Source organism: Drosophila tropicalis, unplaced genomic scaffold (assembly GCF_018151085.1).
Source record: "Drosophila tropicalis isolate 14030-0801.00 unplaced genomic scaffold, ASM1815108v1 contig_593, whole genome shotgun sequence".
NCBI classification, from domain to species: domain Eukaryota; kingdom Metazoa; phylum Arthropoda; class Insecta; order Diptera; family Drosophilidae; genus Drosophila; species Drosophila tropicalis.
Window position 1 is genome coordinate 16,252,917 of NW_027173070.1, and position 11,686 is coordinate 16,264,602.

The 11,686-nt window shown below is 36.0% G+C and overlaps 2 protein-coding genes across 2 annotated transcripts; one reads left to right on the top strand and one right to left on the bottom strand.

The window, feature by feature from the left end:
- Positions 1-3,434: 3,434 nt before the first annotated feature.
- Positions 3,435-7,658, top strand: Efhc1.2 (EF-hand domain containing 1.2). The gene is made up of 5 exons (XM_068290547.1): positions 3,435-3,840; positions 3,906-4,459; positions 5,751-6,270; positions 6,330-6,851; positions 6,914-7,658. Exons 1-5 carry the CDS (start codon positions 3,790-3,792, stop codon positions 7,565-7,567), a joined length of 2,301 nt encoding a protein of 766 aa, XP_068146648.1. The 5' UTR covers positions 3,435-3,789; the 3' UTR covers positions 7,568-7,658.
- Hacl (2-hydroxyacyl-CoA lyase) lies at positions 7,629-11,618 on the bottom strand. Its single transcript, XM_068290548.1, has 4 exons — positions 11,422-11,618; positions 9,306-9,501; positions 7,997-9,236; positions 7,629-7,924 (listed from the first exon to the last, which is right to left on the bottom strand). Exons 1-4 carry the CDS (start codon positions 11,470-11,472, stop codon positions 7,705-7,707), a joined length of 1,707 nt encoding a protein of 568 aa, XP_068146649.1. The 5' UTR covers positions 11,473-11,618; the 3' UTR covers positions 7,629-7,704.
- Positions 11,619-11,686: the final 68 nt, after the last annotated feature.

The following is an 11,686-nucleotide window of genomic DNA, read 5'->3' on the forward strand; positions in this document are numbered from 1 at the left end:
TGTTTTCCTTGCTCGGATAATCAAAGGAAGGATACATATAATGATATATGTATATGATATCTATGATTATAAACAACCCACTTATTTATCCATAGATAACTGGAGTTCCAGAAAGCCTTTGCTTCATCTTATCGACAACTAAACCGGAATTACTGCACTTAGCTGATCGCAGATCCGGAATATGGCATTTAAGCGTTTTGATAAATTGCAATCACGAATCAATGGATTACCCGATATAAAAAGTTTTAATTTGTATAGCTTTGACTTTAATCTACTGATCAAAGATTCTCTCAGATTCTTCCTTCGTGTCGATATATTATTGTTTCTAGCATCGAGGTCACAGCGATTACTCGATTCGGACAATAGAGGCATTTCAGATAATCCACTTTCAGTGCAGTTTACAGTGAACATTTGGCTATCATCATCTTTGCAGGAAAGACATTTATCAGGGTATTCGATTCCTCCATTGCATCTTCTCAAAGCCGCTTTATATTCCACTGGACGTTTTTGCATCAAGAAGTCCAGAAACTTGGAATATTTACAACTGCATTGCCAAGGGTTATCAGACAGTTTAATACTAGTCAGATTTGCTATGAATTCTGTCGTGTTGTCATCAAGGGACGTTAGCTTGTTGTTGCTAATGTCCAGAATATTAACATTAGGAGGCAACTGATCTATGGTTAATTTTGTTAGAGCATTGCCCACCAGAGACAGATGCCAAATCTTCTCAAATTCTCCCATAGAGATTTCAGGGAGCTTTGTCAATTGATTAAAGTCCAATTGCAGAGATATGGCACCTGTGATTGGTATAGGCAGTTCTAGAACTTCAGGTATCTCTTGTAAAGAACTGCAGTTGATGGTTAAAGAGCCAACAACTTCACAATTGCAATTTTTTGGACAACGTTTGCCATTTGTGCCAATATTAAATTTGCATCTCTCTGACTTGTCACACACGAAAGCTTTTATATTGGTATTTGAGACTTCTAGAAATTCTCCTGGAGCCTTGATATATTGAAGTTTTTTGTAACTTTCAAAGTAGCTGATGTTGAGTCCTTTATTATTATTTTTAAACTCTAACGATTCTAAATTGTTTTTGAGAGCCAGCGAGCTGAAATGAAAGTATTACATTAGGAAGAAAAAAAATGATAGGTATGACATAATACGAACTTGAAAAAATTATCATTTTCCAAAGTACAGTTGTCTATTTTCATTTCTCTCAGTTTTTCTAAGCAGTCAAAGGTTTTTGGTTTCAGATTTTGCAAATTTAGAGTTTTAAAATTTATAATTTCTATTTGAGAATTATTCACAAAAGTGTAATCGTTGAAGTTTATGAACTTTTGGGCATAGTGAGAAAAGTAATTATAAAAATTTATTTCAGTTAACTTTTTCATGTTTATTGATAAATAATTATTCAACATTTCTTTATCTGATGAATGGGTAGCAATGTATGTAGTTTTTGGTCCATAGTTAACATCAACATAATACTCCCAAATGTGATTTCCAGTACAACTTTCTTCACACTCCACAAATCGTATTAAATAATTAACATTAAGAGCTTTCATATAGTCAATTGATCGGACTTTGTCATTATAAATTGAAGGCTCTCTGTATATCTTTATATCGCCCACTTTGAAATTATTATGTTCGATATTTAACTTTTTAATATATTGCAATTTTAGTGGGCCTCTATGCCAATTCAAAGATATTACTGAATCTTCAAATTCGATCCAATATCTGTCAGTTACTATGGTGTTTCCATCCATGGTGCATGTTTTAGCCACATCGTACTTATTGACAGGTTTGTTACACTCATTGGCACAATAATCCTCACAGTAGTCGTCCCTGATTTTCATTAATTCTATATACTGGTCATTATCGGTTTCGCATTGTGCTAAAGCCAGAAATAGGCAAAATAGTTGAATTATTTTTAGAAACATTTCAATGTTCACTTAGATTGCAAGTCAAAACTCTACTGATATAAGCATACAAAATTTATAAAAATATCAAGCCTCAAGTTTGTAATTTTATGTTCGAGGTTTAACTGAAGAACTGGATAAGAAAGTTTATACGACGTAACATTCTTCATTATAATACAAATCTTATGCATACATGAGTCCAAAAATGTATGTTTCTTATCTTTAGAAGGCAAAATAAAAGCCAAAAAGTTAAATATACATTTGTATACCCTTGTCTCTACAATACATACATTCTTTCACATACGTTCTTTTTATTTTTGTGACTTATGACAACTATGTATTCCACTTATTCGAAAATCGATTGTAATGAATTATATAACAATTATAAATTTAAAAATTAGGCAGTCAAGTCTTTGTGTTTTTTATACCATGCACCCATAGAGTGAAATGGTATATTGATGTCGCCAAAATGTATAAAACGGGCAGAGAGAAACTTTTCCGATTCCATAAAGTTTCCTTGATCAGGATCAACAGCCGAGTATATATAGCTGTGCCTGGCTGTCCGTCTGTGTGAACACCTAGATCTTAGAAACTATAAGACATTGAGCCACCAAATTTAAAATGTAGACTCGTGTAATATGTAAATATATAGAGTTACTTTTATTTTTGGTCACACGCCCCTACGCCTAATGAAGGGTGATTTTAGTAATTTTATCGCAAACTAGCAAAGTTAAAGTCACCAAATTTGGTATAAGAGATGAGAATTTCATAGACATTCATTTGGTTTTCGAAATTTGAAATATTTGTTCACTTGGTGCATGGCATACTGAAGTCGGAGAGACGACTTATTTACTTAATTTTTGATAGTTCCGGTCAAAAAGAAAAACACCAAGCTTGAGATATCTCTAATACCACTATTAGATTATTACAAAAAAAAGGTTGTTTTCTAAGAGTAAAGGTAAATTGTATAGAATTTTCGGGATATTGACTCTAGTTGAATTTTAAAGTCAAGTCTCTAGACTACTAAGCTAACTAAGAGTTGAGCCGGATCAGATATTTAAGATATTTCGAAATAAAGAATTAGGTAATTAGGTAATCTAGAGAAATGGGGTTACGGATATATGCAATTTCTCCTGTAGTCCGGACCCATCCCTAGATGTAGCTCATGTCTTCAAGATGCTTTTTTTTGGATTTAGACTTCTTTCTCTGTACTATCAGTATTAAACTACATATACATACATATGTTTGTCAATCAAACTTCTCGGTGAATTTGGGTAAAAATCTTTAATCTTGTTCAAAGTTTGTACATATATCCTATACCCTATTAAATGTTATTAAACATGGCGCCGACTACGATGTTTGTGTCATTTATTTGGTATATAGACATAAATAAAGTCATAATATATACTATATACGCAGGTCTATCATTAGCAAACTTTAACCCAAGTACTAGTTGAGTATTACAACAACAAAACTTAAGAGAATAAATAATAAAAAACAACTTTTTCAATACTTAAATTCATCTTTTCTGATACACAGTGGAAGACCTATACGAAATGCTTTAACTAATACCAAACAAGTATTTAAGGAATTCCGACCATTGTTTAGTTAAACTCTCCATAGCTACCGCCACTAGTTGCAGGCTGCCATGGTAAGGATTTTTAAGTGCCAGTTGTTTGTTCCATTTATCGAACAGCTGCGGAAATGTCGAAACACTTTTCACAGACCAAAATTCAGCTGCATAGCTTTAACTGCCACAGATTTTCATATTTTTAATATAAATGTAATCAAAATTTTTGGAACTCAAAATTACGCGAAAAACAATACAAAAAAAAGTTTTTAGAAAATTGCAATCTCAAAATTAGCTGTCAAAATGCTACGACTTCCGGGAATGCCTCTTCTGCCCGGGGCCCAATTCTATGACGTGAGTTTCTACCAAAGAGTTTTCCAGTTGAACCAAATGTTAACAATTAGCATTCCATCATCCAGTACAGCAAACGACGTCATCCGCGACAACAGTCCTTGATGCATTATCAGGGCATACAAATGCTTTCGGATCGCCGTGAACCTGAGTTGGTAGAGCCCAATGGCATTCTGGTCGATCCCAAATGCCCGCCAGCTCCTTCGCAAATGAACACATTGTGGGCTCCAAAGGTTATTACCAAACTTCCACCCTGGTTGGCATATGATAAGCAGGTTTTATGCTTCAATGCCTATTTCAAGGAGAATTTAACCGAGATCTATCATGCCCCATATCAAGTGCGTAAGGTTAAGATCTATTTCTATTTGGAAGATGGCACCATGCAAGTGACCGAACCAAAAGTGGAGAATTCGGGTATACCACAAGGTTGTCTAGTCCATCGTCAACGTATACCCAAATCACCGCCAAGTGATCGTGAATTCATTTCGATATTCGACTTGAATGTGGACTCTGATGTACAGATTTTTGACCGTAATTATCATATAAGCGGTTGTGACATCTTCACCAGGCAATTTCTAAATCGTGCTGGCATTGCTGTACCCGAAACCCAACAGGAACCCAAGTAAGTACAATGAGTTGGAAGTGGATTATCAAATGGGTATTTTTTGCAACAACATTTTTAGCCAAATAGTGTTTGAATGTCACCATATTCTGCGATTAATACTACCAAAACTAGTTCTTTTTACTTTTCAATAAATTAGAGTAGAAATTCCAAACAATTGACAATATGAGAAACTGTAGCTTCGATTAATAAGTTAATACTAGAATGACTTATCAAAAATTAGGTAGAGTTATTTCAAGAATTCCTTCAAATCGTGTTCCCTTGATTAAATAGTCATTCTCCGTTAACCTGGCCTTGTAATCAACAATAAACCAAATCGCAAAAAACCAAAAACACAAATAAAAAAAAACCTTAGTGATTGTATTCTTATCGCATAGTTGTTGGTTTATGCATAAATGTATTAAATATCAAAACTGACACACAATACCTAATAGGCCCGAATACTTTGTATGTAGATAATCAATATCATGAATGTGTTTGCTTTCCATTATGAATAAATTTCAAATTGTTTCTAACTTATCTTTCGACTTGTTTCTAAGTTATCTAAGTAATTCCTCAGTTAGTACTAAAATCCAATAACTACAATTACAAAAACCTTAAATTTTCAATCGGATTTGCCCCGAAAATGTTCTTTAGATACTTTAAAGAATATTATACATTAGATCTATCCATATTGTAAGGACCATAAGGTCTGAGATATGGGATGAACTTACAATTAGATATGTACAGCAGTGTTCACAAAAATATTAGTGCCTTTGAGCTTTGACTTCAAAGTTGATAAGTCATATTAAAAACATTGCAACAATCTTTAAAAAATTAAGAATTTAAATAACAAAATAAATACTTTATGGGATCAAAACAAAATTCCGCATTTCATAAATGAGCAAGGTAGTTAAAAAAAAGACATAATTAAAAATTGAGCGGTAATTGCTAAATATAAAAATTTGTCGATTTAAAATTTGAACATTTTATGGTATTTTATTTCAATTAATAGTAAAAAAAATAATTATCCAATTAATAAAAAAAATTATTGAAAGATTTTTTAAACTTTTTCTAAAAAAAAAAAAAAACTGTTTTTGTGGGCGTAGAATTGCCCATATTTTGTCTTGAAAATTACGTTATCATAATATCATATGCCAAAATTTTATTTTTGCATTTGCTATGCTAAAATTCTAGAAAAAGTTTTACAATTGTTTTATACTTTTTGGAATTTCTATTCAACACAATTGTTAAGAATAATATTCTTCCCCTATTATATAGTATAACTTCTTAAATCATTTTGTTTACCCAGTGATCCGACGACAGAAATTCGTAAACGTTCTGGACTGAAACAAACGGCGAATGCCAGCGCCAGTGCCTTACCGAAACGTCACTCGTTTGCTCAGTTCTTGGAGTTCGATAGGCACGTATTAAAATTTCAGGGTTATTGGAATGATCGCAGTGAATACGGAGATGTACGTAAATTGGAAATATGTTATTATCTGGCAGACGATACTATAGATATAAAGGAGAAATTTCCCAAAAATTCGGGACGTGAAGGACCGAGTACTTTTCTACGACGTGGCAAGTTGCCAAAAGAATTCACAGGACTCCAATTGCCGGGCCAACAGACTTCGGTTACTTTGCTCAATGTTCTGGGTAGCAATATGCGTGATGTACGCTATGTGGCCGATCCATTGAATACGGGCAAGAAGCAGATCAATTATTATACCGATCAGGATCTGCAAATTGGGGCCGTATTGAATGTTTTTCGACGTGCCGTAGTTATCACCAGTTGTGATCAGTTTACTCAAAACTATTACAGAGAGAAGGTAAGAATCGTTTGGAGTTTATGTGGCAAGTCTGTTATCTCTTTGTTGGATCATTGCAGTATGGCATTCAGGACTTCACACCGCAACCGTTGCCAGAGTTCAGTGATGTGCGTCCATCTACTCAAGGAGGTGTCCATAATCGTCGTCTGCCTCCTTATAATGGCTGGGGCAGCTATGAAGATTCGGAAGGCAATTGTCTAACTGTGGAGCCGAAACCACCGCATGCCGACTTTAAGAAACTAATGCAATTCGATGGTTGCATTTTGCGATTTGGAGCCAAATTGATATCCGCCATAAGGGATAATTTGGATCGTAACTTTATCATTAGTTACTTTCTGGCCGATGACACCGTCCAGATCTATGAGGTGGCGCGTCGTAATTCTGGTTTTATGGGTGGTGAATTTCTAAAGCGGGCAAGGGTTCCGTTGCCAGGACAAGAGAAATATAGCTCCAAGCGACCAGAGTATCACAAGGCTTATGATTTTTTTATTGGCTCCACTTTGAGTATGAAGGATCACATTTTTCACATAGTTTCGGCAGATGAATTTACTTTAATCTATATGGAACAACATCCCAACGAGGTGGGTTATCATCAACTGATAAAATTACTTTGGAATGCATTTCCATTTCTCTTGTCTTGCAGTTTCCCGTGGCCAATATTCGCTCAATTATGCAAAAGATACGCGATGCAGTGCGTCCGGATTATAAGGAATTTGTTTTGTCCTGCAAACCGGATGGTGATCTTGGTGAATATACCACAATTGGCTATGAGGCATTGAAGAGTGCTTTGCTCTCGTATCTGTCCAAAGAGTCGCTGCTCAATCATGAAATAGTCACCGTGTGTCGCTATTTTTCGGCTGAGCAGTCACCGCCTCCGAATTGTGATAGGAATCGTGTACGAGCAGCTGCCCATTTGGAACTGAAGCGTTCCCTCTGCAACAATGCTGAGGAGATGATAGCCTTAAATTTTAGTCACATAAATCCCACATGTAAGCCATATCTATCAAAAGCACAGATTAGATCCACTTTGCGGGGTTGCCGTTTGCCTTTTAGCCTGGAATTGGTTGAGGATATTTTACAAGTGCTACAAAGGAACAGTCAGGGTGAGATTGAGGTGCGAGATGTTTTGGATTTCTTCAAAATGAATGCGAATGATGTCCCGGACATAGCACCCCTCAATATCGCCTTTGAATTGTGTCCCAAATTGCCATTCCTGCACAAGGGAAATCTTGTGGATTTCACATGGTTCTTGGCCTACTTGGGCCTAGAGGAGGAGCTAAAAAAGTCGAATAATTAAAATCACACACACAATTTGCACATTTTTTTCTATCAAAAATTGCATGTATATACAAGAAAAATTCGTGGCAATAAATTTTGTTTATAAGGAATGCTGGAACTTTGTGCTTAATTACTAATCAATCGATTGAAATTATCCTACAGCTTGGACTCTGTGAGCCAATTAAAGGATTGCGGCTTACGATCCGATGATGGACTAATGGCCACATTGATAATGGTGGGCCTGTCCGTTAATTGATTGGCAGCCTTAATGGCTGACTGTAACTGAGCGATCTCGGTGCAGAAATATCCTTGCATGCCAAACATTTTCATCATTTCCTCATAACGCACCTGTACTCCCAAGGCGGAGGGTGGAGTTCTGCAAAAAAGAAAACAAAACAATAATAACCAAAGCCCATTTGAGATTATGTGTACTTTTTTTGTCACTTACATTTGCGTGAGATCACCTTCGCTGCGTATGGCCTCAAATGTATCCTTATCGAAGCCACCATAAATGCCATTATTGTTTACTATAACAATGGTCACGGGCAATTTATATCTGACCATTGTTTCAATTTCCATGCCCGAGAAACCAAACGCACTGTCACCCTCGACGCACAGGACACGCTTGCCGGGAGCAAAATCGCGACAGTAGAGAGCAGCGGCCACAGCAAAACCGGGCCCAACGCCCATGGTACCGAATGTACCAGCATCCAGACGATGACGTGGCTGCTCATTCAATAGCATTGAACGACCAATATCCATGGTATTGGCGCCCTCACTCACAATGATGGTATCTTTGGGCAGGAGCTCACGCAAATGATGGAAGACCGCATAGTAATTGAGCGGTGTCGATGTATTCAATGACATCTGTTGGACCGTGTCACGATTCTGTTTGCATTTGGCGGCCAATTGCTTCCACCAGTCCTGTTCGTAGCCAAAACGGAAGTTAACGGCGTTCATTTGCTCAAATAGCTGCTCTACGAAGGGACGTATATCTGATTGGATGGCCACAGAGGCAACCACCGAATTGTGCAACTCTTCGGGGCAAATGTCCACCTGAATGAACTTAACATTCTTGTCGTAACGTGGAGCACGACCAAAATGCAAGATCCAATTGAGACGAGCACCCAAAAGCAAGACAACATCGGCCTTCTGAAGAGCCAGTGTTCTGGCTGATGAAACGCATTGGGCAGCCGTATCGGATACAACACCCTTGCCCATGGGTGTGGGCAGGAAAGGTAAATTGGTGTTCTCAATCAAATGCCTTAATGTATTCTCAGCATGAGCATAGGCGGCACCCTTGCCCACAATAACCAATGGACGCTTGGCCTGACGCAGCAACTGGGCGGCCTTGATGACGTCATCATGTGGCGGATAGGCCAATGGTGCAGCTGGATGTGCCAAAGATTTGTAGATACGCTCTTCCGGGGCCTTCGATTGCAAAATATTGCCAGGGAAATCCAAATAGGCCACACCCGGACGACCATAAGTTGCATAACGCACAGCCTTTTCCACGTGCAATGGAATTAGAGCTGCAGTCGGTGGGCGAGCTGCATATTTGCAATAGGGACGCGATAGCTCTACTTGTGGGCACTCCTGGAATCCACCAATACCCTCATGATCCTGATTCGTGGCTCCACCAATGACAATCAATGGCCAGCAGTTAACCTGTGCATTGGCCATGCCACCTAAAACAAAGGTAAGAGGCTAAATGAGTTAAATTTGAAAGAGAAATCAAGCGGCATTTGCTAATTCACCTGTCACATGCAAAAGACCAGGTCCAGAGACAACCAGGCATACTCCAGGCTTGCCTGTCAGATAGCCAATGGCTTGGGCTGCATAACAAGCGGCCTGCTCATTGCGCATTCCAATGTACTTCAAGCCGGCGGCCTGAAAGGCCATCGAAAGCTCAATCACGGGAATGCCAATGATGCCGAACACATAGTCAACACCCTACAAATAGATAAAGCAAAAGATTAGAGACATTTGAACGAAAACCTAGAATTATTTAGAAAAAGGGGTTAAGCAGGGTACTTAATTGACGAGAAATTATCTTTATGAATTTTATCTTAAATATTTATTAGAGAGTTTTTATACGAAACAAAGTAATCACTTCTTAACGAAATTAAGTGGAAAGTAATGACATCGTCAAAGGTAAAGATTTCCCCTAATCTACGAATTACAAAGTGTTAACAAAGTAATTGTACTGCCTTCAAAGAAAAAATTCGTCTGAACTCTTTATTTTTGTCGTTTTTTTCTTAAAACTCTTTTTTAATGACTTGCTAAAGATAAAGAAGTTATAAAAGAATCTTGATTTGAAGTGTACTAATTATTGAGCCTAAATCGAAGTGAATTACTGAAGATTTTATAACAAATAAATAAGGAAAATAAATAAAATATTAAAAACAAATGAAAATTCTCGACAATTTGGATCTTTTAGAAAACCTAACCTAAAAGCATTTCTAATCCTTTTCTATTTTCCTTTTGAAGTTTCGACTATAAACTCGAAGACAATGTTTTTAAATTCTGTTCCAACCAAAAGGCATTGTAATTCCTTTTCTCTATTCGTTTTCAAATTATGACTATAAATTATAAAAAATTTTAATCTGATAAATGTTCAACCAGTCTGGGTTCAGTTCCAACTGGAAATTATTTCTATTACTTTTTCCATTTTATTATTTTCGATTTTATATTGTATCTAAAATTATATTAAAATTTTAATATCTGCTATCTTATTATATTGTTTTTTTTTTTAAATTATTAATTTTTTAATTAATTTTTTTGTTTATTTATTTTTATTTTTTTTTTTTAATCACTAAGTTTTTTTTACTTTTTTATTGGGTGATAGATTTTATTTATTTAAGATTACTTAAAACATTTTAAAATAAATGTTTGTTGTAATTTTTTTCAGTTACATTGCTAAACACTAAAAAATCAAGAATAAATTTTGTCTCAGAAGCAGTTTTTAACCTGCTTGAATATCTATAAGAATTTGATCCAGTTCAATACATTTGATTGAAAATAACGATAATATTTACTTATGTTAATTTGCTCCAAATTGAAAACAAACATTTCAATTGCCTACCGACAGAAGATTCTATATAGTCTGATATATTTATAGAAAGGAAATAAACAATTAGTCTTATATCTATTTGTTTGCTAATGAGACTAAGTGTGTATGTATAATTTTTGCCCTTTAACCCAATGTGCAGTAGTTCCAATGGTCACCGAATTTCCTAATATTGAATCAACTAAACGTGCAAATCTTTCCCCTTCTGCTTGGTTTCAGCCCATTTAATCCGCTTCTAAATATAACCAAAGATATGTATAATGAACATGATATTATTCTTATCAGTGCGAAGTTTTCCAATAGGATTAACACTGTAAGGTGCTTAATTTAAACACGTTTTTGGCTGCTGTTTTGTGTGGTTTTTTTTGCAGGGAGGTCGAAAGCACTGTTTTTATTGATTTTAATCGGCCCACCAACAAACACTAGAGTAATCGTTGGATTTACAATCTTAAGTTCGCTTTTGGCCACGGTTTTGAAACCTTTGGAACAACATTTGCTTTATCAAAATCCGCTGCTTCGTATCTACATTGTATTTTTTTTTGTTAACGTTTATTAACAAAACAGCTCCCTGGTAGCAACAACAACAACAGCAGCAGCAAGAACCTGAACAAGAAGAAGAACTTTGAGTGTTTTGAACTTTGCACAAGCAGTTGCCAGATAAGACTCCAATTCCTCTCTACCTCCCGTTACCTTCGATCTGTTCTTGGCATCTACAGTTATGTCCACATTGCACTTTGCATTTTCCCTCCAACAACAAAAAAAAAAGCCCAAAAACAGATATAGGAAAAAGATGAAAATTTTACCTGTTGCTTCAATGACTCCGCAATAATCTGCACTGCTTCAACTTCGGACATTTTCCGCGTTTATTTAATGTTGATTTGTGCTGTGCGTATGAATGTATGCTACCCGCCGCGTTAGTTTGCGTTCTGCAATTTAAAAAAAATTTCTTTAACAAATTATAAAATAAAAATGTCTGGGACTTGCGGTCCAGTATCGAATCGATACCATCGATAACGATAACGATAGAACATTGCTCTCGAATGATGCTGTTAAATTGTTAACAGTTCT